The sequence below is a fragment of the Lissotriton vulgaris genome, chromosome 12 (genome assembly GCF_964263255.1).
Source record: "Lissotriton vulgaris chromosome 12, aLisVul1.2, whole genome shotgun sequence".
Classification (NCBI taxonomy): Eukaryota; Metazoa; Chordata; class Amphibia; order Caudata; family Salamandridae; genus Lissotriton; species Lissotriton vulgaris.
Window position 1 is genome coordinate 534,456,896 of NC_141700.1, and position 26,415 is coordinate 534,483,310.

Genomic DNA, 26,415 nt, shown 5'->3' on the forward strand with positions numbered 1-26,415 from the left:
GGTTCGTCAGGCCTACAATACCGGTCTTTCATATTTAGCGCTAGTGCAATGGACTAAGTTCACTTGTGTCACCCATGGGCGTGAAAACAAACCTTTTACAGCTGAGCCAGAGACTCAGTTTACGCAACAGCACAGCCAACCCAACAATTGAAGATGGAGTGGCTTGCTGGATAAAAACTAACACTCGCAGGCCGCATAGCCATTAGTAAAATGGTGTCTCTCCCCCAGTTTCCATATTTCTTCATGAATATACCCATCCAACTCAACAGGGAATTCTTTTGTACACTGCGTCAATTGCTGGTCTGTTTGGTTTGGGCTGTAAAACGGTCTCGACTGACATGGTGAATACAGACACTGCCCTACAGTCAGGAAGCATTAGAGGAATCCGATTTAAACATTTACCATCTATGTGCACGAGCTCAAAACGCATATCATTGGTATAACTCCCAACCCAATTTTCCCCACCTCGCAAATGAAACTGACAATTTGCAACCTATCTCACTTTTGCTATCACTGTGGCTGCCTGTTCACACCCGCTATACCGAAACAGACACAGTCTGCTGCACCAGGAAGGCATGGCAGGGCCTGTGTGCCAGACAGGCCCTTAGACTTATGTATTCCCCCTCTGTTCCTTTACCAGGCCACACCATGTTACATAACAAGTAAACCCAAGGTGCAGGCTCAACTGCAGAAGTTAAAGATGAAACTCAGGGCGTGGCCAGCCACGCATAATATTGAGGCACTCCAAGTCTCACTCGCCGAGCCTGCCAGTATCCTGATCCGCGCAGCTGATCTGGCACTGCTGCCGCAGCAGGAAACTACCACTGCTCGCTGAGACCACGGTGCGGGCAAGGAACAGTGAGCTATCCGACAGACGGGAGACCTTCAATTGCGAGGCCTGGTCATGCAGGCAGAGAGCGCAAGGAGAGCTGGGGCGGGCTTGCCTTGGCTGTCAGGCATCAGAAAGGTGCTGGAGAAGAGAGGGCAGCCGCGGACCGGGGGTCTCTGTGCAGAGGCTGCGGGGAAGAATAAGAGCCCCGTCCCCAGACCAGGCTGGCACTGACGGAGAGCCAAAGGGATGCTTCATTTTCTGGCTCATGTCCTGGAGCATCGGGAGATAAGCGAAGTGGGACCTGCCGGCGGACTTTAGAGAGTCAGATAAGTTGATGCTGGAAACAGCACAACTGCACCCACAGGAGGGGCACACTCTGCACCGCCCACCCTTTCTTCCACATATTAGTGATTTTTGGCAATCTCTGGGGAGACCTTGATAACGGAGCCTCGACCTCCCTCATAACTATATAGCGGTCATGCCCAGACTGGGAAAAAGCCTGGTATTTTAAGGATAGGAAAGCCGTAGACTTCCACCATGCAACAGACATAAATAGACACATATGCCACCAGCACTGCAAGGGTGTCTGAGGGCGCCACCTCGCCAGGAGATGCAGCAGCGATGCCGATAACCCCGGAATGCATTTTCCAGGCCATATGCAATCTATTCACTGGCATAGGAAAACAAATTGGAGGAGCTGGATCAGAGGTGACCCTACTCAGACATGAGGTGTGGAAAATTACAGACAGAGTTGCGGATGCGAATAAACGGATTCCGCCCGCAGAAGACAGCACGACTACCCTGTCGGCCTCTGTGGCTGACCTACTAGACAGAGAGACCCACTTAGAGCGCCGGGTGGACAATGCAGAGAGCAGTTCCTGCGGTAGAGAGAGCCTCACACCGTTCAGGGGATCCGTGCCGCTGCAGCAGCCGTGTGCACCCTGCGTGCGGAGCCACGCAACACCCAAGCAACACAGCACTCACCGTGGGCGGAGGCGCGGGGCTGCAGCTGTCCTACTCGGCAACACCTGCCCGGCAACGTCCTCCGCTTCTTCCGGGGCTCCCTCCAGGCAGGCCACGGGAGCCCCGCGTGGGCCGCCATACTTCTTGTGGGCCGCCGTCTTCCTTCTTCCCCTGGGCGGCGGGGGGGCGGGCACTTCCGGCCGGCCGCGCTAGGATTGGCCGGCCGGCCGGCTGAAGAAACCTCGGAGAGGACGAGGGGGGCGGGCGGGAGAGGACGAGGGGTGCGGGAGAGGACGAGGGGGGCGGGAAAGGACACGGACGTTGGGAGGGAGGCGGGAAACGTGGGGACAGCGGGAGGAGGGACACAAGCCAGGACAGCAGCAAGCACGGCCCGGCCGGACCAGACTCGGGGGCGTTCCCGGGGTCGCGTGACGTCGCCAAAGCCAAAGAATCTCGGGAACGCCCCCGTGTCTGGTCCGGCATTGATGGACATGCCCCTCGTCCAATGGCTAGGCTCCATTTATGGAGCTAGCCAATGGGACGGGGGGGCGTGTTCCATAGTGCTTACTATACTCAATAGATTTCTCTGGAGGAGGAGCCTAACGGCTCCGCCCCCCAGCGAAACCTAAAAAGTGCAAGCTCCTTTCCTTATTCATCAGGTAAACGGAAAAAAAAACATTAAAAAAATGTTTTTACACCCTGGAAAGGTGCATAAGGTTTAGATGCTCTGGAGTCCATACCTCTGAGGTTGTGCAGGCGCGTCTTCACCGAGCGTGAGATTGGCTGCAACCTATGCATTTATATGATGCTGTTTCAAGGATTCCACCACAGGTTGGTTTCTGTGTAATAACTGGTCCTGTTTCACGGATGATGTTTTACTTGTTGAGATTTCAATGCATTTTAAAGCTTGCTGGATGTCACTCGAGGTCTTGCCAGGGTGTGTACATGCTGTGCCCTGCTGGTTTGTATTCAAGTGAATTAACTGGAGCTCTGGGTGGTGTTGCCAAGCTGCAATATCCATCTCTGGTCTACGGGGTTGTTGTGGGGATGTTAATAATTCTGTTAAGGCTTTCCATAGAGTTTGAGCGGGTGTGTGATATCCTCGTGGTCATATATGGAATCCTGACATGGGTTCCAGATCGAAGAAGGCGAAGGAAGAAATGTCAAGATTCCAGACGAGGCAGTTGTTCAGGTTGTCCCTCTGTAGAGGAGCTTGCTTCTGTTAATATATGAATACAGCTCATGGCATGAAGAAGATGTTTTATTGAATATTAAGGCACTGCTGAAGAGAATGGGATTGGACGAGGGCAGTGTGCTACTGTGAGCACGCTGGCATAAAAAAGTGACATTTATGTGCAGTGTTGGCCTTCAATGTATGTTGATATGAGGCATGACAACGCATGAACAAGAAAGGGTCCTACAATTAACCGATGGCCATATTATAAGTGAAACTCTCTAGCATTCTCTTAAGCAGTTGGAATGCTAATACTTTCCTACCATACCTCCAGAAGCAAGAATGATGGATGTAGCCTGACGGCTAGGGCGGTAGATCTAAAATCTTGGGAACCAGGTTAGAGTCTTGACAATGACGCTCAACATCCTGTGATTCTGGGCAAATCACTTAACCTCCCTATGCATAACAAAAATGAATGTGTGGTTGTGTAACACAACTGATGCTCATGTAAAGCGCCCTGATACCTTTGGGTCAAATTTTCGCTGTATAAAAATCAAAAAATTAAAATAAAAAATCAACACTAACGTGTCCAATTTATGTTCAGTACAGTTAATCAGGTCACCTTCTACTCAACTCCATTGTGTAAAGTGTATGTACATTTTTAGACTGTAAGCGGGTTTCATGTGTTTTGCAATGTGGAGGGCGCAGCAATACATTACAAAAGCTGCACAGAGTTGCTATCACATGTAGCGTATCAGCATATTACTTGCTCTGGTACCTTTTTCTTCCAACTGGATGATGGCCGTCCCCGGTCCGAACACGTTCCAAGCTGTGCAGTTGTACCGTGTCTGGAAATCGGCCTCCATCACATTGTTGATAGACAGTGTAGACAGCACTCCGCTTCCGGTGTTGGTGCGTTCCACAGTATATCGCTCTAGCGTGCCCGTTTCCAGAAAGTTCTCCTTCCACGCCCATGCCTGTGGAAACAAAAGGGTAACAATAAGGGACAGTTTTAAAACCTTTACATTTTGATGCTCTATTCATTAGGAATGCAATCAAGTTTTTTTCAGGAAAGGTAATAAACTCATATTCTGTGTATCACGTACCAGCTTCCATCTGGTTTATAGTCTAGGAAGGATGACGTTTGAGTCTTAAATGAATGACTACATTTGCCAAAATCTAACACATACAGATGATTACTTGAGGATTGGAACTCCACAAGCATCACCACAGTACACAAGAGAAGCATAACCTAGACTTTCTCCATGTGCTTCTGAAACCTGAGGGTGGCAGGCTTATCATATGCAGCTGAAGATGTGAGCAATGGCATCACAGGGAGTGACTCTGTGAGGTCATCAAAAACGTTAAGCTAATGTACACAATTTAAATATGGCAGTTTACTAAATTAGTTTTCTGATTATACTTTAACCATTAATATCAAAGCGTGAGATTTATATGAAATACAACCATTAAATGTAAAATCTTGAATAATACATATAACCACCAGAAGTAGCATTTCATTACAATCAGATCTCTCTATTTGATGGATTAGGTGCACATTACACAACTTTATTTTCCCAAAAGTTTTTTTAATGCTATAGCAATATGTGAATATATTTTATTCGTTTTGACGCGGATCAGTTATGTTTTGCCAAATATTCATAGGCAGAGTTTTTCCTTCTGCTGTGATAACTGCATCCTACTTTAAGGCATTTGATTCGGTGCTGTGCTAATTTTTCGTTAACCTTGTGTGACTTTTTTCAGATACTCTAAGACATGAATGGAACTGCAGAACCCAAGAATAGCTAGCTGAACAGAAATCTCCCAGATTCAGCAGGCAGGCAAAACTTACCTTGAAGGAGGCCCCTTTTTAAATTGAAAATGCTTTTCAGCAGATTTCACGACAGTACCCTTTAAGGATGTTCCTATACACCACCTCTGAGACTAAGATATCTATTTCAAATGATTTAACACTCCATGGTTCTTATTTGAAAAGATAAAACGTGGGATGAGGGACTGGAGGTGCTCTTGGATCTGTGAATACTTGCCTGACCTAAAGAATTGAGAAAATATAAGTTTCACATAGCAGTAAAATCTAAAGCTTCAAACACTATGGTTGGCAGAAAGAGTTCATGTTTGGCAAACCCTACTCTGTCTGGCGATGTATGCAAAATGAGCACCTATCTATCTTACAGCCACAACTAGACCTTTTTTTTGGCGCCTCAATCACCCATTTATTCCTCGAGGATTTGCAGATCCTCCCGCCATCTCCTTAAATCCTGCTGTTGTGTTCGCAGATATGAAGTCAGAACCAACGCAAACAGTCACCGTGCATAGACAGCCCTCTGACTTTGTCTGGGAGGATGTCAACATTGGATAGCCACATTAACTCCTAAGCAGTGGGCCAGTCAAAGGTTTGTAAATGTAATGTATGCATTTGTAGCAAATGTATATGCTAATATAAATGTCTATTACTAAACAAAGATGCAGTTAAATGGGCTTGAGAGGCCTATACTTAAAAATCCCAATAGTTGCTCTTTAACATCCAATCCCACGATATGTCATTTATCTATACTACTATTATAAAGAGAGAACTGTGTCCTTTGAGCCAGGTAAACTCGAAAAGTACACCACCAATCCAAACACCCAAGACATCTTTGAAAACCTCAGGGCAAGCAGAAGGACATAGGCTATATAAAAATAAAAAATATACTTTCTTAAAAAATTTTAGGAATAAAAAAAAGTAGTCCCTTGCAAGTAGCGCCGGCCGCCTGCATTACACACCAATGTTAAAAGGTATGAAATGTTCAACCAATAAAATGGTGTAGCAGAGCAAGGGAAAATGAACTGACACATGTTAGTTTGTGATGGACTTTAAAAACAAACGCTGGAGAAATGCAATATTCAGAGCAGCATGACAATATGGAACCGTTTTGTGCACTTGTGGAGTAATGAAAAATGAAAGAAAATCGTTCAGCCTACAATTCCACTAAAATAATGAATAATTGTGAAAATGAATTGTTGACTGGATCTAAAACTTATTATGAACTTCCCAGTGCATTATGGACATTTTAGTACACTAGGACTGCAAAGTGACGTCGCAGTCTTAGTTAAAGGGGGCACGAGGAAGGTCACGCCCTCAATTATCTAGAAGGCTCACCTGTGACCAAGACTCTATATGAGTTGAAACGCGTAAGGATTTCCATGCTGCCACTGCGAAGCTTTCATGAATAAAAGCGCATGTTTGCAGAGTCTGGTTTCGGCGCTCTTCTTTTGTTGTTACAAAGGAGGTTTCTGTGGGTGTTAAGCGAGGTGCTCCGGTCCCCGCGCACCGAGACCGCCCTGTTGAGGTCGGGGGCTCAAGGTCGGAGATTGGAGGTGGATTTAAATGTACAAGAGCCCGACCCGCCTGCATCACACACCAATGTTAAAAGGTATGAAAAGTTCAACCAATAAAATGGTGTAGCACAGCAAGGGAAAACGAACTGACACATGTTAGTTTGTGATGGACTTTAAAAACAAACGCTGGAGAAATGCAATATTCAGGGCAGCATGACAATATGGAGCCGTTTTGTGCACTTGTGGAGTAATGAAAAATGAAAGAAAATCGTTCAGCCTACAATTCCACTGAAATAATGAATAATTGTGAAAATGAATTGTTTACTGGATCTAAAACTTATTATGAACTTCCCAGCGCATTATGGACATTTTAGTACACTACGACTGCAAAGTGACGTCGCAGTCTTAGTTAAAGGGGGCACGAGGAAGGTCACGCCCTCAATTATCCAGAAGGCTCACCTGTGACCAAGACTCTATATGAGTTGAAATGCGTAAGGATTTCCATGCTGCCACTGCGAAGCTTTCATGAATAAAAGCGCATGTTTGCAGAGTCTGGTTTCGGTGCTCTTCTTTTGTTCTTACAAAGGAGGTTTCTGTTGATATATATATATATATATATATATATATATATATATATATATATATATATATATATATATATATATATATATATATATATATATATATATCTATACTACTATTATAAAGAGAGAACTGTGTCCTTTGAGCCAGGTAAACTCGAAAAGTACACAACCAATCGCAACACCCAATACAGCGTTGGAAAGGGGGGGTCCTGCAGATGGACATAGGCTATAAAAATAATAAAAATAAACGTTATTTAAAAAATAAACAATAAAAAAAAAGTAGTCCCTAAGAAGTAGCGCCGGCCGTGTGAGCAAACAACTTGTACGTGCGTGCTGACATCATCTAGCGCGGGGAGGAGCGGCGGACAGCAGCGGTGAAGTCGGGCTGAGATAGATGAATCGCGGGGAGGAGTAGAACGTGTGCGGCTGACTGAAGCAATGGGAGGAGGCGGAACGAGGAGCAGTGAAGTTGGGCTGAGGTAGGTGCGGAACGTGTGCGGCTGACTGAAGTAATGGGAGGAGGCGGAACGAGGAGCGGTGAAGTCGGGCTGAGGTAGGTGAAGCGCAGGAGCGCTGGGAGGAGGCGGAACGTGTGCGGCTCAGTGAAGTGCTGGGAGTGGGCGGAACGTGTGCGGCTATGTGAAGCGCGGGGAGGAGTGGTCCCTTAGCGCGGGGAGGAGCGGTGAACTGTGTGCGGATGATTGGGGGCCATGAAGGTGGCGGTTCGGCTGATTGGGGGCCCTGAAGGTGGCGGTTGCTCTCCAGGGGACCCCCAGACAACGTTGGGACGGGCTGTGGCCCTGAAGCAGCCTTTTGCTCCCGGACAACGTCGGGACGGGCTGCTAGTTGAATATATTTACGTGTGTTGATTGGATAGAGAAGTCGTCCTCACCAGCAGCACTTCCAAAACACTGTCCGGTGTGGCACATACGCATCAGGTCTCACCTTGCTGCCTTTCTTTGCCTAAACAGAGTCCTGCTGCTAATGTTGCTTAGCACCTCTAAGAGCAACACCCCCAAAGGAACAAGTCTATCAATAGTCCATCTGCTCGGCTAATTAATCACCCAAAGACTACGCTAAGGTTAATGCTGTCGCAAGTCCTCATTAAGTCACTTCTCCAGGGGTAAAAGTAATGAATTCTGTTGTTATTAACAGTCCACAACTCATGGATTTTTATAAGTGTGGGGAGGGGGAGGTCAGAGGATGAAAAAACACGTTTACAGCATGGCAGCTGTGGAACGGCATGAGTTCGGCTTTAATTAGATACAAAAACATCTGCAAAAGGGAAAATAATTGTTTAGTAGCAGATAATTGGCCAGTTGTTGACTGATTTCCCCACACAAATGTTGCCTAAGGTAGTAAAAGGCAAGTGGGTGAAGCTGGAAGTGAATATGAGGATTGCCTGTACATAGCGAGAGACCTCTAATGTGCGAGAAACCCACGTTGTCACGCTTGATGCGACCTCATACTAGCATTATTTTAAATCCTGGCAGACCTGTTAAACTAAATATGGCGAGTATACAATGTGTGAAGCACACACTTCATTCTATGATGCTTTAAAACAGATAGTCTCTGCCTCATACCAGTGGCGTAGCAAGGTCAGGTGGTACCGGTGCGAACTTTGCTGGTCACCCCCGGCTTGACAAAATGGCCAAAATAAGTCTTTAAAACACATTTTTGCCATTTTGTCACCCCCCTCAGTGATGACACCCGGGGCTGCCCGCACCCACCACACCCCCCTTCCTACGCCAAGAAAATCCTCTATCTTCTGTGGTGACAATACCCGCTCACCTACGCCTCTGATATTTGGAGGACATGTTCTGCTGCATTATATAATGTGTTGGTGCATACAAATGACCACAATGGGCAAAGTGATTAAACCATAGTAGTTCTTCCGGGTGCAAATTCGCCAACACCAGACAGGGACGGACTGGAAACCTAAAGCAGCCCTGGAAAAAAATAACATTTCAGCCCGCATGGGCAAACGTGCTAATGTGCGCTAGAACCTTACAAGTTGCGGCCGCGATCGGTAATGAGCACAATAATTCCTAGAGACTGGAACCGGCCTCCATGTGTTAATACCGGCCTCCTGGGGCTCCAGCCTCCCGGGAATTGCCTGCTTGCCCGGCTGGCCAGTCCGGCCTTGACACCAGAGCACACAGTATGAATCGTCCTGTGCAGTGAACACTGGCATTGAAGAGCAGACCAAAATAGTTTACATGCCACACCACAGGACAGCGGCTGAGCCAATGAAGTCTATACATTGTTCATGATTACAGACTTTATAGAATAGTGCAATATCAGGGAAGCAATGTTTCCAATCCTCGTACCCTGTATGGCACAAAGAGTAGCTTCAGGGGTCTTGGCACGGTGCTGCAGTAAGGGGCACAGAAAAAAAGTAAAGGAGTACACTATACTACAGCGTACAAACATCACTCAGCATTTTAACTAGCTGTAAAATATCAACAATATCTTACTATTTCAAGAAAAGGGATACGCCTAGCAAACAAACTGCTGTCCAGGGGCTATATTACATAAGTGCTCTAAAGGCGCAACGGGCCCGCCCGCTTTGTGCACCCTCGGGGCACTTTGGTATTACAGAACGGGGAGCAGACGCTAGTGCGGCCCCTTCTGTAATAGCGATAGCACTGCTGCACATAAAGCGCCAGCGTTCTCATCAGAGGGCATTCCCTCATTGCATGGGAGCATGGCTCCATGCAAATGAAGAAATGCCTTTGCAACTGCGCCGGAGCCGTATTGCAGACACAGGCGCAGAGTCAGAGAATCTATCAGAATGTGCACTAACAGTGCGCTGTCTAGAAGATGCTGCACTGTCAGTGCACCCTCTGATTGACGCCATCTGGAGGGAGGAAAGGGGTCCCCATTGACACCCCCACACATCCCCTTGCAGGTGGGTGCAGTCACTCACTTGAGCCGTTTGCAAGGGGATCTCTAACCCTCTTTCAAAATGCAGACTGGTTGCCGCCTGCACAGTGAAACACGTAGCGGCTTCGGCTTCAAAGCACAGCTGCTCCATTTTTTCACAGGAATGCAGCAGCTCGAGTTTGCGGCTGACCTAGGCCATTGGATTCCATGTAATAGGATGCACTTTCCCCGTTTGCGCCTGGTGCACCTGTTCTAAGGTGCTCCGGGTGCAAACAGAGAAAGTGCGCCCTTTGCATAACAGAACGTGCAGCCAAAGTCTTTCTGCTCTTGCTCAAATCAAAGGCTGTTCAAGGATTTATGGCAATGTAGGCAACAAGACATTTTGCCAAACATTAGCCGTACTTGATTGTTCAGTATCATTCGGACACAGATCCTGGCTGGTGATGCTTTGAGTGGCTGCCTGGTATAGCTGTCTTATTGCCACGCCCTACCCGAAACTTCCATATTCACCAGACCTCTCCTTGACACTCACCATTAACTGTCTTGCCAAGTGTACAACATTAGCGATTAATTTTTCATTCCAAATGTATTTCACCACAGGGTCACTTTTTTGCTTCTTTTAGTCAGGGAATTTGAACATATCCAGCCAACCCAGTCACAGTTTTTCACTTGTCTACGAGACGGTTTTGGAAGAGTAAAAAATAATGGAAATAGCAATTTAATAAGACCATGCTATCTTGGATAAATGAGAAAACTCACACAGATGTGTTCCTGGAATCAATTTCAGAATCGTCTACTGGCGGGCCTAGTTATTCGAGCCATCAGTTTATAAAGACATTATATTTCTATCCAGCCTTTAATGATGGCAATCGTTTTACAAGCTAAACCCATATATGACTGGCACAGAGAGCCATTCTGCTTTAGATGTGGATTAACAGAGCAGCTGTCTGCAAGACATACTATTATCATGTCTTCAATAAAGAAGTAAAAGACTGAGCTTTGCTTCTTTGGCTTCACCTGTAGGAATGTCATCCTCTCACTTTATACTACTGGCTGGTGTATCATTTTGCCACCTCTGGAGAGCTTGAATTGCAATGCATTAGGGACTACTTTATATCTGGAAAAATACACTCAATCATGACACATTCAATTCTTTGTGTAATAGATGCATTGTAAACCCAAAGCAATCCTATTTTACTGCAAAATGCTTTTTTTAATGCTTTTGTCAGGACTCAAGTGGGACCCATTACCACCAGCACAAATAGTTTCTTACCGGTCGGTGTAGTTTTGCAGCTTGAACATCTTTCTGGATTCACTATGCTGTGCATTTTCCGCTATCTGGTGGTTGGGTCCGTAATTGTAGTCTTTTTTTTCTCTTTTTTTTCGTAGCCCAGGTGGGCGTCGACGTACCACCATTTGGTGTACCTTCGGTGACGTCGGCATGCTTCCGGCAGAAGCTCCCACCCTTGGGCGCCATCTTCGGATTCTTTTTTTCTCTTTTGTGTCCTTGTAGTGAATCCATGGCTATGTTTGTTAAACCTTTCTTCAACGTAATTCTGTTCACGTATCTTGTAAGCTTCAACTTGCTTTCTATTCCATGTGTTTCCACCTTCTTCTCCAGCCTCCTCTTTCTGGCGGAGGCGGGTGGGTTCGCTAGTGAATCCAGAAAGATCTTCAAGTTGCAAAACTGCACCGACAGGGAAGAAACGATTTGTTTTTCAGGGTGAATCTTTCTGGATTCACTATGCTGTGCATAGATTTTGTAGCGGTTTCGTTACTTTTGTGGCGGCTGGGTGGAAGATGTGCTTGGTTGTTGAATATATGTTGAAGCACTCTTTGTCCTACTTGTGCTTCCTTGTTCATCTGTACATCCACGCAATAGTGCTTAGTAAACATGTGCACTGAAGCCCAGGTTGCCGCCAGGCATATGTCCTGAATTGGTGTGTTGGCCAGAAAGGCAATTGTTGCTCCTTTCTTTCTGGCCGAGTGGTCCTGTGCCCCCCCTGTTAGCTCCTGGCCCGCTTGCTTGTGGCAGAATTGTTTCGTTTGTGCGATCTAACGAGCTATGGTGTTCTTAGTCACTGGTCTACCCAGGTAACTGTTTGCGAAGGTAGCGAGGTGATTGATTGCTACCAGAAAGGCCGCTTTCATTGTCAGCATTTGCAGTGATGCCTTGTGGTTGGGTTCGAAAGGCGCTTTCATGAGCTCTGTCAGTACCACATTCAGGTTCCAAGCCGGCGGAGGCATCCTTTTTGGTGCCGCTATTCTTTTAGTCCCTTCCAGGAATCTTTTTACTACTTGAGATGAAAAGAAGCTTCTCCCTGTTTCTCCTCTTGTGTATGCCACAATCGCTGCCAGGTGTACCCTCAGCTTAGCTTTTATTAGGTGCATGAGGTATCTTAGCACCGTTGATTCCTTGGTCAGCTTTATATGGAGTTTTTTCTTGCAGCACCATTGAGTGAATCTTTTCCATTTTTCCCCATAGCACTTGCGTGTGCTGGGCCTTCTTGCCTCCCGCAGCACCCGCAGGGTGCTCTCTGGTAGTTTTAGATGTGCGAACTAAGTCCTCAGGAGCCAAGCTGAGAGGCTGAGGCTCTCCGGCTCTGGGTGTAGAACTTCTCAGTTTTCCATGAAGAGTAGGTCTCTTCTTTTTGAGAACTTGTGGGGTGGGCCCTGCGCTATCTCCATTACCTGTGAGTACCAGGTCTGCCTGGCCCATTGTGGTGCCACCAGGATGAGCGTCATGTTGCTCGTCATGCATTTGTTGAGAACCCTGGGGATCAGTGGTATCGGGGGAAAAGCGTAGGCAAATGTTTTTGACCAGCTTATCCATAGGGCATTCCCCTGGGATAGTGCCTCTGGTTGTCTGGATGCAAAGTACTGCCATTTTGCATTCTGGCGTGTTGCAAACAGGTCTATTGTCGGAGTGCCCCACCTCCTGAATAGTCTTTCTGTTTCCTGTATGCTGAGTTCCCACTCGTGGGATGCTGAAATCTGCCTTTTGAGCCAATCCGCTTCTACATGGTCCTTCACTGGAAGCTGTATGGCTAGCAGGTCTATTTTGAGTGGTATTGCCCATCCCCAGATTTCCTGTGCCAAGCTTGACAGAGGGAATTATTGAGTTCCCCTCTGCTTGTTGATGTAAAACATTGTTGTGGTGTTGTCTGTTTGTATCAGCACCTTTTGGTTGTACAGTTGTTTCTGAAAGGCCTTGAGGGCAAGCAACACTGTTTTCAGCTCTAGGTAATTGATGTGTCTGACCGCATCCGCTGGGCTCCACAGACCCCTCACTCTGAGCCTGTTCATGTGTGCGCCCCATCCCTTCTGGGATGCGTCTGTGGCGATGGTCACTGCTGGGTCCGGTGGCGTTAGAGGCTTCCCTATTGCTATCCTCTCGTTGGTCCACCACTTCATTTCTTCCTGCACCTTGTGCGTTACAACCACTAGATCCTCCAACTTCCTGTAGCTTGTGACCATTGCTGTTGCCGCCACTCTTGGAGTGGTCTCATTTGTAGGCGTACATTGGGGACCAGGTGTATACATGACGCCATCATTTCCAAGATCTTGCTCACTGTCCTCACTGTCAGAGCTCGCCCCTTCTGGTAGTGACGTTTCTCCCTCAGTAGACTGAGTGTCCTCTTTTCGCTGGGTAACCCTCTGCACTGGACGGTGTTGATTTGATCTCCCAGGAAGATCTTCACTTGCTCCGGTTCCAATGTGCATTTTCCCCAATGTATGGAGAATCCCTGGCTTGTTAGCGTTCTTGTGACCTGCTCTGCATGAACCTTGCATGTCCTGTAAGAGCTTGCTTTTATGAGCCAGTCGTCGAGGTAGGGGTACACGTGTATCCCCTCTCTTCGCAGATGTGCGGCCACTGCTGCGAGGCATTTGGTGAATACCCTTGGTGCGGACTTCAGACCGAATGCCAGGGTTGTGAATTGGTAGTGGTCCTTGTTTACTGTGAATCTTAGCATGTGCTTGTGCTGCCTGTTCATGGGGATGTGCTGGTACGCATCTTTGAGGTCTACGGTGGACAAGAAGTCCCCGGCCTTTATCTGTGGGATGACCTCTTGTAGTGACGTCATCTTGAATTTTTGAGTCTTTACATACTTGTTTAGGAACCGTAGATCCAGGATGGGTCTTAGGCTTTAGTCCACTTTTGGCACCAGGAAGTAGTTTGAGTACACTCCCCTGTTCCGTTCTTTGAATGGGACCGGTTCGATGGCCTCTTTGAGGAGTTCTTGAGCTTCATCTTGGAGCAATTGCAGCTCTCTTCCCAAGTGCTCTCTTTTCTTTGGCTTTCTGTTTGGTGGTCTCTTTTCCAACTCTATGCAGTATCCAAACTGTATGATGTTGAGTATCCACTTGTCTGTGGTTATTTTTCTCCACTCCAGGAGAAAAAATCTCAGCCTGCCTCCTACTGGTGTTACATGTTTTTTTGTGTCTTGTCCGTGTAGCCATCTCCTCTTTGTTTTCCTGTGCTCCTCCCCCGGAGGGTATGAGTGGGTGAGCACCTTTTTCCGTGTGAAGTCACTTAGAGGGGGGTTGTTCACCGCCTCTCCTTCTATGGCCCGTCCGTTTCCTTTTCCTCGAAAGGACTGGCCCCTGTTCGGATAGTTCCAGTTTTGCTTCTGCTTGCCCTGGTGACCTTGGTTGTCACTCTGTTGACCCTGGTGGAACACCTGGTGTCCTTGCTGGTTTGCACCCCTTCCGTTCGGCCTCCGAGTAGGAGTGCCTCTTCTCATCCACTTGAATTGCAGGGCCCCATGGACCTTGCCGTCTCGTTGTCTTTCTTCATTTGGGTGAGTTTCTCATCAACTGGGGCTCCGAACAGTGTTTCTCCATTGAAAGGTGTGTTCATGATGTTGTTCTGAACCTCGGTTTGAAGCCTGAGATCCTGAGCCAGGCTTGCCTTCTCTCTGTGATGCCTATAGCCATCAGTCTGCTGGATGTTTCAGCCCCATCCAAGGCAGTCTTCAGGCACAAGTTAGCAGTGCTTTTCCCTTCTTCCACAAGGTGCGTTGCCCTCTGAAGGTATTGCTCTGGGAGGTGCTTGAGCAATTGGCCGATCTCATCCCAATGTTGGTATTCGTGCCTGTTCAGGAGGGCGTTGGAGTTAGCCATCCGCCAGTGCATTGCGGCGTTCCTCTCAATTTGCTGCCCGTCAGGTCCACCCTCCTGCTTTGCTTGTCAGGTGGTGGCCCAGATGTTGTTGGGACGTTGGCCTTTCTTCTGGCCGTTGCAGCGATTATTGAATCTGCTGTGACGGACCCCTTGATGTAAGCAGGGTCCTGGGAGGAGAATTTGTATTTCTTCTCTGTCCTCGGCGTGACTGACCTGCATGTAGCCGGGTCCTTGAACGCTTCCTTCCCCTGATCCGTGATACTTTTCAGCATGGGCAAGAACTGGCTTCTCGTCTGTGTGGGGAGCAATGTTTCCAGCAGGAAGTCTGCTTTAGGCTTCTCCTCTTCCAGCTTAACCCCATAAGCCGCTGCTGCCTTCCTGACGACCTCATTGTATGCCCCAATGTCATCTGGCGGCGAAGGCCTCGAGGGATATGTCTCCACAGGCTCCTCCGGGTTTTCGGCCTAGATGTCCTGACATTCCAGGTCTTGGGCCATCGAGGATCCCGAGCCGTAGCTTGACTGCTGCTCCCCATATTCACCCTCGGTGTAATAGAGGTCCTCTTCCTCTTCGTGTTCCGAGGGCTCCGGAGTTTTCGGCGACTCTTCGACGTCGAACTCCTCGTGCTTCTGCACTTCAGCAACGGCCGTCGCTGGTTTCGAGGGGATCCTGAAACTTTTCATCTTTTCCTTGAAGTCCTTCTTCCTCTGAAGGATGTTTTCCATCTCGGCCTCGAGCCTTCTTTTCTTTCTCTCCAACTGTGCGGCCTGCTCATCGTCGAGCGTTTCGGCGGCTCTCTTCGATGGCGTCATCGACGTCGAAGCTTTTTTCGGCTCCTTCTCCTTCGAAGTCGAAGTCCTTTTTCGGGGGTTTTCTTCGACGACCTTGGCTTTTCGCTGGTCTTCGGCGCCCGGGAGTCCTTCTCGAAGGATCCGCTGGACCCTTTATCGGGGGATGCAGCTTCGGTCGTCGAAGTTTTCGGCGCCGGTGCTCCCTTCGAGGCTCTGGACTGATTTTCGAGAGTCTATCTCAGGCTTTTGAGGCAGTGTCGAGGTTTTCGGGGTCGTAGACTCTCCTACCTTGTCAGACGTTTTCTTATCGGTCTGTGCGACCGTGAAGTCATCTGGACTTTCGGCGATGTTGTCCTCGTTGTCGGTGTAGAGGCCCAGTTCGTAAAGCGTCGGGCCTGGCATTTGCCCTGCATCGTGTAGTGAGCTATCCTCTGCTTCTCTCGAACCCGGAGTGTCTTCGGTTTGAAGACAGAGCAGGCGTTGCAGTCTTTGCTCTGGTGGTCGATCGGCAGGCAGAGGTTGCAGACTGGGTGCTGGTCCTTCTGCGCGAACTTGTGGTGGCAGTTTCTGCAGAATTTAAAGGGTGTCTTGTACATCCCTGCGCTCAGGGGGCCTCCTGTGTGCGCATTCTCCAAAGGGCGTCGAAGATCTCGAGGTTCTTCCCCTTCTTCATCGTCTCCTCTCTGGTGGTCTTCTCCTAATCTTCTTAGGTCTTTTCTGTCGAAAAGTTGCTGCATTTTCTCTTTTTCTCCTCCAAAACTTCTGGAGCTTCACGCGACGATCCGGACCCAACGGCGGAAAAAAGAATCTGAAGATGGCGCCCAAGGGTGGGAGCTTCCGCCGGAAGCATGCCGACGTCACCGAAGGTACACCAAATGGTGGGACGTCGACGCCCACCTGGGCTACGAAAAAAAAAAAAAAAAAGAGAAAAAAAGACTACGATTCAGGACCCAATCACCAGATAGCGGAATATGCACAGCATAGTGAATCCAGAAAGATTCACGCTGCAAAACCACAATTATATTAACACTGCCGCCATCGCGGATATCGCCACCGAGTCCATTACCACCACTATCACCACCCACATTATAACTGCCACATTATCACCTATATAATTACCACCATCACAGCATTTGTGTATTTCTGCGTTTGCATGCTTTTTAGACATGGACGCCAGATCTATTGGCTTCGACAAAACTTGTTAAAATGAATGCACACAACACAAGCCCTGCAGGTCTTTCATAAGTGTTGGGTTTGTGAGGAGACAAGCAGCTAGGAAACGATAGTGTAGGAGCTGCAGTCAGCAAAGGAGGGAAGGCAGATGGGGAGAGAGATGGATATAGAGGTGCAGAAACAGAAGTGGTGAGAATAGAGGGAGAGACTGGTACAGAAAGAGAATTTGAGCTGGAAAGATGGGAAAACCAGAGACAAACTGGGATACAATATATTTAGAATAAATGTAGACAGACCAGGAGAGACTGAACAGAAGCTAGAATGTTACAACATGGAGTTACTACTTACGATTCGATCCGGAGGAGGGGTGCTCCCAATGAAGCACTCCACTTTCCCACGATCACCCCGTACGGTGTACTGAACGGGCTCGCTTGATATTATTGGGGGGCCTGGAAAACAAACAGACAGCAAAAGACTTCACAAAGGGCATTTTCACATCTACCAAGAAGCACGAAAAGAATACAGGAACGCAAAACATTGTTGTTTCGGAGACACATGCATTACGTTGTTGTCTAAGGCATTTAATAAACATTGTTTTTAGTCTGTCATTTATTCAATCAAATCAATCAAGAGGAAGTATATCGAAATCACGCAACGTTTGATCTTTGGGCACACCTTTCAGAGATGACCAAGCAGAATGAGTTTCATCACCTTCGCTAAAGAACCCCAACTTGAACTGTCTATTTTTTAAATTACCTAGTTTGTTCTTGGTACACCACGCCTCAAACATACAGAACATGCTTTCTTGCCTTTTGAATGTTGTTTCCGGTGTCATTCGTGCCACTTTGAAACTTTGAACTGAAGTAAATAAAAAGTGATGAGTGGGATGCTTGAATTAATCTCAGCCACTGGCGATTACTTGGGGCCGTACCCTAGTACATTGTTTTCGGCCTCTAATGCCATCTCAGATTATGCCCAGTCATGGGCGAATCAGCCTTGATCCTACTCCAATGGAAACAGTACAACCAAGCTAGGGCCTCACTGAAAAGTTACACATTCAAGCCAAGCTAGTTTTGCCCTCGTTGTGGCTCTTCAGTCGGGCACATATTGGTTCCAGAGGCAAAGTGAGTGCAGGATCAACATTTGGACATATCCATTGCACTGAGGGAGTTGGTCTAAAGTAAATTAAAAAGTGATCAGCAGAGGTTTAAATAAATCTCAGAACTGCAGTGAGGAGTGTAATCGGCATCATCCAGAGTATCCCATGGGTATCCCCAGCCTTTATGGTCTATCCTGAAGCCACCCGTTCATCTTGCAAGAGATGAGACAGCTTCTGTGAATGAGGGTGTTCTGCAACTCTACTTTATGCCAACTAGACATCCACACAGCAATGTGTAACTATGACCAGAGACACCTGCAGGTACGAGTGACCATGACCTGAAACACCAAAAGCTACAAATCACTGCTACGATCACCACCAGGAGCCGGAGTGAGTGGTGATCCCACTACCAATGGGCACGGTCAATATGCAGCACATCCACATGCAGGCAGGAGCTCCTGAGCCAATTAAAGGCATTCCAAGAGCTGCGACCAGCATAAAGATGCACAGAGAAAATCCAGGAATGCAGGGCTAACTCAAGAACCCCAGACACACACTCATTACATCAGGCAATCAATACCCGGGTTAAGCCAGGAAACAGATCAACTCCCATTAGTGCATCACATGCTGAACAAAACTAGGTTAGAACCACAGTCACATTAAAGACTCAGTGCTTTGACATTTTTAAGGACAAACATATGGGCCACAGAACCAGGTAGCTGCAGGTCACATTAAATAGGGAGGCTCCACCTCTACTTCTATTGAACATGATTGGTGTACATCCCCTGGTATACGTACATGTATAAGCATTGTTTTCTGTAATTCTGTGTTTGGAAGTGTGTTCTATACTGTATTGAAGTATTTCTCTTTTTTAGTAAAAGAAACACTGGGCTGGACAGCATTTATTGGGTCTGTTGCATAACTGCGGAGTTTTGGGATACCACACTACCTCCCTGACTGCTTCCCTTTGACTGCTTACCTTGCTATCACTGTGTGTCAAGTGCTGAGGGTGTACACTTGGAGTTCAGTCTGCAGAACCATAGTAGGTGAGGTCCTAGGACAGTAAAGTTAGAGGGCCTATGGTTGGGTACCAATAATCACTGCTTGCTGTGCCCCTTGGGCGGTCACGTCATTGGAAGACATCAGGTTAATGAATGAGGCCTTAGAAATGACACTGCAATGGTTAACAATCAATCATCTAAAATTAAACACTCAAAATACAGAATTCCTTCTAATATCAGCCTCAAAGAAGTACTCAGAAGTTAAGGAATGGGCTAAAATGATCACGGCGCTTAACTGCACCCCATACCTTAGTAGACTCAGCTAAATCACTAGGAATAACACTTGATGAGAATCTGGATATGAAAGAGCATATAAAGGCAATGGCAAAAAGTGCCCGTTTTCAAATTAAGTACATCAGGAAGGTGAAACCCTTCATTTCAAAAGCAGATCTTAAGCTGGCAGTCCAATCATTGGTCATTTCGAGGGTAGAATATGGGTGCACTACGTTAGCAGGCTTATCACAAATCTCGACAGCACTGCTAAAAGCCTGCCTCAATGCAGCTGCAAGACTTCTCTGGGTCAAGGAAGCTCGACCATATCTCTCCACACCTAAAAGCATTCAACTGGCTACCATACAAAGCCAGAATTCGGCTAAAAATGGCATGTATCACCCACAAAGTGCTTCATTACAACACTCCAAGATATCTTGCCCAGAAAATAGTATTATCTGGTGGAAATAGACCTGCTAGGAGTGCTAAGGAGCTGGTACTGAGACCACCCATTTACCGGAAGAAGAGAACGTATGATAGAGCGTTCTCGGCAGCAGCCCCTAGAATCTGGAACTCTTCCACCAAACATCAGAAAAATAAAAAACACAGCAACATTTAAGAGGGAAACGAAAATATTTCTAATGAGCAAATTCCTCCCATAGCTCCAGATCGATCTTCTTTAACATAGAGACAGAATTAAGCCTAAGACACTTATTCACAAGAAGCAAAAATAATCACAACAACGGAGTAGGTCTTACTAGAGGAATACAATCCATGGATGGTGAAGTTGGATATCACCGGACAAGATACTGGACAAGTGAACTTATATTCTAAAAACAATATATACCGCAGGTCAATGTCCATACTTTGTTAAACTAAAATAGTACTTTACTAATCATGGTATTAGATTGTAAAGAATATTGAACACTTCGGAAAGATCATTTATAACCTTTCTGCAATCAGGAAACCTCACTACAGAGATAACTTGTATTCAATAAGCTATTCTCAGCCTTTTTATATATTGTGTTTATTGTATTTTTATCTTGAGTTTGATCACATGTAATTTATGTCATATCTCTTTGTTTAACCTTTCCTGATAATTTGTGTCTTCATACTACCTCATGCTATGTAAAGCGCTCTGATACCCATTGGTCTTGTTCGCGCTATACAAAACTCTGTATATAAAAAAAAAAAAAAAAAACTGGTTGGTGAGGCATTGTGTTCCTTTGCTGTACCAGAAGAATACAATGTTGTTGACTAAGCAACATCAGTAATACCACAAGAATATCATGCAACTTTTACCATCTCAAATATGACTAACTTCTCTTGGCAGGGATAACTTCCACAGGCAAGGAAAACTTTAAAATGTATGTGTGTCACATTGGGGTGTCTGCATATTTTACTGCTTGTAATGGTATCAAATTGAAGACGTACCATTAACATAGAGAGCAACTTCCTTCTCGCCCACTCCAATCCGCGGGACGATGGCCTTGCAGATGTACTGTCCTGCGTCCTTCTGGTTGACCGATTTCAGGTAAAGCTGGTTACTGTTGCTTAGAACCTACAAACATAGACAGAAAAAGATGTTGGTGCAAGTGTGGCAGGAAACACAAAGAATCTGAGGGTGGTCTCACACTGTTCGTGATCTTAGTATCTCTTAGTACTGTCAAGAGACACAGAGCTGTCAGTTGTTTGTGAACCCTAACACAGAATTGGGGACAAGCTGTATTAGAGGTACTGAGGGTGACCATACAAGCCCTGGTGTGTCAGACTAACCTGAGCAAACTACATTGGTTGACATGGCAACTGTGGAGTGGTCTTTTACTCATTATACAAACTCCAGCATCTCCAGGTGGCTAGCAGGAGTCACCATCCATTACTATAGGTGGGCAGGGCAGAATGACCATTGGTTTCACAAATGGAGTTTTGCCCTCTCTGGCCAATGTCTGAATGCTTTTTCAGCATGTAATGAAATCTGACCTGATTAATATCTACCTTTGTTTGTCTAATGCTGGGTGTTTTGTGATGCACAGATAAGTCTCTCAGAAATCTGCTGATGTGTTGCAAGTGGGCTCCCAGGGGATCCATTCTCTCGTCTTGAATGAGCGCACTCCACTCCTCCCTGGGTGGAGTCTGTGATTGGACCAGGGCACATCACACCACAATTTCCTCATCAAGCAACATCCTTTCCACCCGATAATGCTTTCTTGTTGAAACAGCACCACTTTGACAGGCAGAAGAAGAGGTCCACTAAATAAAGTTGCTTTCTTTGAGCTTTAGAATCAACCATTCTGACATTTTGAGAAAGCGGCAATAGACTTCAATCAATTACGACTGTACAGTAGGTACTGGGTTATTTCGCTTTTCAAAGGCAGTAAGCAAGATTATATTTTTGTCATCCTCAGTATGACAAGGACAAAGTAGCGATCTCTAAAAAAGTGATACATGGAAGCTCACATAGATTTTGTCAAAAAGGATGCTAAAATTGATTGCAGTGCTCCTACGTACCTCTAAATCACAGACTATAGACTAAAAGTACAAGTGGAGCAATACAGTAGATCGGGTGACTAGAATTTGGTACATCATTCAATTCTAAGATCAGGTGCTCTCCTTCAGGACAATCATTCGTTCATGCAATATGTCCATGGGGCTGGCATTGATCGAACCAGATCGCAGGATTATAGTATCTGGTAAAGGTCTGCTCCACCAGGGTCATGCCAGACTATAGATCGCTGAATAAAGATGTTCAATGACTTAAAACATGCTGACCAAGTTGCTCTACTGACTAAGGACAACTTTCTTTTTGCATTTGATATTTTGTAATTGTAAAAATACGTTATAAAATACTTAATTTAAATGGTAGATTATATGAAAAGTGTATCAATTTTCAGTAGTGTTTGAACATGTTTGTACCAGAGGCAAATACAAATACAACTTTAGGGTTAATGGAAAGAGCAGGACGATAACTTCCCACATCAATCATTTAATTTGCTCTTTTTTCTAAAAGATTCAGCGCTTACACGAGTAAAACATTTTTTGTCTAAACATAGGCACTAAATGGAGTAAGCAAAAATCCACCGGTTTCGCTTCTCTCTTCATGAAGGATTCAGACCAGTGGGTGAATTCCCACACTCTGGCAACTTTGAGTTTTTTCTCAGAATTCCAAAGTTGAGTTCTGAAATGTTGTACCTTGCTTCCGAATTTGGACCCTGTAATCCAAACCAGAGTACCGTTAACACAGCATTTGGTTGGCAATGCACTGGAATTTGACTCAAGTTTCAAGGAAATTTCCTATGCAACAGAATGTAGAAATCTGATCTAAACAAAGGACCTATTTGGTCACAGATGGTGTGGGTATTTATAAGGGCACATGAATTTGCATTTGTTTTGCTGTTTTTCATTAGTATCTGTGGACAGTTTATTGTTCTTGGCGGGGTGGGAGAAGGGAGCAGAGCAAAAATATATTTTTTTAATATTATCTGGAGATATATGGTAAGAATGGTAAAATACACATTTTAATTTACATATCTAAATATTTTCACCATACTGTTCTTCAAACTGAGTTACAGTAAACGTTTTGTTTCACTGAGTTGCTATACTCTTCTATGTGAAAATTCATAGCCCATATCACTGAAATATGTGGACGATCCCAAATAGTTTTCTTCCACTATGTCTGAACCCCTCTTTTTTTTTTAGAGAGAGGAGATAGGGTAATTCAGATCATAACTGCATTTACCTTCATGAAAGACTTACAATGTCAGTATATTGCCATATTTTAATGGTGGGTTTTATGATTAAGTTGACACTTGCCAATCAGCAGCTAAACCAAAAGAGACAGACTCCTTTCCCACACAGTTCAGTGGACAGTGGGTGAGAGAAATTGTCTTGTTATTACCATGAATCGTAACCAATCTCCACTATGGAAAGTGAATCACACCTTAAATTCCTAAAAACACAAAAGTTAGAAATTCTAATTAAAAAGAAGCAAGGGCGTCCAACTCAAGCATGCGCACCAGGTGCCATACTGTCCAATCAGAAAATCAGAAAACATTACCATGTTGGATCCTTTCTTTGTCCATGTGAGTGTGAGGGGAGGGTTCCCCGCCCAGACACACGTTAGTGTCACGTCTGAACCAATGTCTGTTGTCGTGGGCTTCGGATCCACAACAATACGAGGAGCAACTGAGGATGGAAATGTATAGCAAGAGATATCAGATCAATGAAGTCTTGGTATTAGGTTTGAATGCAGAGAATAAAATACTGAATAATTTCTAAAGATAGCGGTCTCCCTAATACACACATACTGCATTATAGGAATCGATTTCCCATTTCATGAAGAACTCGCAAACAATAATGAAAGATGGGTGCGAGCGAAAACAGGGCTTAGTGCCCTCTTTAGTGGAGTACACACGTGTGATTAAGGTAATCAGCATGTGTATCAAGTAAACAGCCTATTTGATGCTTATAAAAAAATACATATACAGTTTTTGTTTTAAGTCAACAACGTTTTGACACCATTGTACAATATGGGGACAGTATCAGGACTCAGTGTGGGGAGATGGGAAAAACCAAATGGACAAAAATTACCAGCGAGAACTGCTCAAAGAAGGGATTAGGAAGCTGTAAGGGGGTAACCTACATGCAGGGGTTTTGAGGGGGGGGGGTCGAGGGACCCCTCCTGGTCAGGTAAACATGGCAGACTCCTTAAACGTAGGTGTGAATAGCAGCAGGTTGAATCTTCTTCATATTGCAGAGTAATCAAGTCCCTCTAGCATCATAGAGGTTAGAACAGCCAAGAGACAGGCCTGTGGTAGGGTCTATGGCTTCTGAGAGGCAGGCACTGGTGTTGTTGTGGGATGGATGACATGCTGAGTAGAACACTCTCTAGAGAGGGCAGTGCTGGTGTTGCAAGACTGTGTGAGCTGACGTAAGTGAGGCAATGTGTCGGGCCATCAGACATTGAGCACAAGATTGGCTCGCCTATGCCAGCTCGCGCAGACTCCCAGCAATGGCCCATTCCAAATATTCCTGTCCCCTTTTTCACAAGCAGGAGTGTCTTTCAAGGGGCTGTCTTTCATAATGAAACATTTCATCACAATCACAAAAGTCTTAAAGTGTTCAAAACGAAGACGATTTATTTTGAGACAGTAACTATATTAAGGCTGGTCGAACATAAGTTCAAGCTAACTGGATCCATTCCGAATTTTCAAGCTAGCCTACCGCGGAAAATGCACGTACAGATAATCGAAATAGAATATAGCTCATTAGCCAGTGGCTGTCCTGACAACCTATCAGGAATTTGTCATTCTCAGACCATGCTTAGACACAAATAAATAAAACAGAGCCAAGGTGATCAATTCACAGAGCTGCAAGGTACCAACAGAGCAATCAATACATGTATCACAATATATATTTAGTTGGCAAATTGATCTAATGGACATTGAAAAAAGTTGCTTTTGCATCATGAATACAACACTTTAAGTTCAAATGTATAATTCCTTTAATAAACACATATCCGATTCAGAAATAAATGACTAACCCTTTCAACAAACTTTTTAGTTGTTTATGATGACTGTCCCTAAAGACCCTAACAGTCCCATTGAGAAAACTTAAGATGAAACGTGCAAGGACCTGGATGTGTCTTCTAGGATCCAATTCAGGGGTAGATTGAGGAGAAAACCAATCATGTTCAACTAGTCTTTCTCATTTTACATTCTTCTTCACTCTTTCCTCCCCTTGCTCTCCCTGGGCCCCACTTCTATTTTCATACCTCCTCCCCACATCCCTTTTCCTTCTCTTGATCTTCCCTTCTGCACTCCTTTTACACTGCACTGTTTCCACTCACCGAGGTACTCAATTTTTTCATGAAGCGTTTTATACAGTATTTTGCCATTTAAGGCTCTGACACGATTTTCAAAAGTGCTTTTGAGCCTCAGAAAATGACCCAGAAGGCAACAATATTACTGCAAGACTGAAGGAGGTGGGGGCAATAGAGATACCTATGTTTTTTTAAATTTATTTGTATCTACTTCTGCATATTCACTACATTTCCAGTGGGAATTTACACCTACTCCATGAATGCAGAAGGTTAAATATTCTTGTTCACTAGTAAATATTCCATATTGATGTTACCAGAAAACGCACAATCGCCTTTTTTAGCCTCACCCAAGTGCAAGTTCTCTCATTAGTGCTTGCAGGAAGTGGAACAGCGTGGCTGGGAAATGTGTCTCAGAGTCATGTGCAGGGGATGCACTGATTTCTATAATTTAAGTATCTTTTTTATATATTGAAGTACCTGATCTTCCAAGTAGGTGACTTCTGCTAATTCATCTGACCAATAGTTTTCAAACTGACTGACCTCACTTCCTTTTCCTGCTCAATTTCATATGAGATAAGTAACTTTCTTGCAAATCTTAGCAGCATTATCTTTGTGTAGTGAGTGACCCACAGTTCATCTTGTACTTCAAGCCTGTGAGATGCTGTTTCCCTGTTGGACACATTTGGTAGGGGAATGCTGTTGCTACATAACTTCCACATTTGTAATGATTAGCACCACCCACTAGCCCCCCACCCCTGAATAACATTTGAGGAAACAAACTTACAGTGCACATCCACAAGAGTGCTGACATTTGTACTGCCCACCAGATTGTGAACCTCGCACGAGACTGGCTCTGTGAAAAAAGAATAGTCCACCTGTGTTTCATACACACTCTCCTTGGCATCTTCGATCAGTACTCCACCTTTGGCCCACCTGGATGGGGAAAAAAGAGAAATACAATAAACAAATCACAATTACAATCTTTTTTTGTTTTTAAATAATAGTGGACCGTACAAGTATTACAACATGAAGTAGAGCAAATCACCATTTCACATTCTTATCAATGGTTTCTTGTCAGTTACAGGAGTGAACTTACTAACTGATAGCCATTAAGCAGATTGTTCTGTGACCCTCTCGTGAATTGATATTTTATGAAGTGACCTATTAGTACACAGGTCGCATAGCAAAATGAATGGCTAGTTGCAAAACATTTTGGTGCAATTTGCGGCAACTTTTGAGATCACGGTTTTCGCCCATCTGGCCACTGGTTTCTTCAATCACACTTTCAACCCTGGCGTCATCCAACCCTAAGGCTATGCTAACATTCTCCTACCTCTGCTACTCCCAGGGGTAAATCATTT

At 45.4% G+C, this 26,415-nt stretch overlaps 1 protein-coding gene across 1 annotated transcript in view; it reads right to left on the minus strand.

Annotated features, from left to right (window-relative positions):
- The window catches only part of KIRREL1 (kirre like nephrin family adhesion molecule 1), a 166,386-nt gene that overhangs the window by 33,324 nt on the left and 106,647 nt on the right, over nt 1-26,415 (minus strand). The window contains exons 6-10 of the mRNA XM_086945329.1: nt 25,839-25,987; nt 23,291-23,418; nt 20,671-20,797; nt 17,215-17,315; nt 3,748-3,946 (exon numbers count right to left, since the gene is read on the minus strand). Of these exons, the coding sequence (XP_086801455.1) occupies nt 3,748-3,946; nt 17,215-17,315; nt 20,671-20,797; nt 23,291-23,418; nt 25,839-25,987 (704 nt within the window). The remainder of the gene's footprint in view (nt 1-3,747; nt 3,947-17,214; nt 17,316-20,670; nt 20,798-23,290; nt 23,419-25,838; nt 25,988-26,415) is intronic.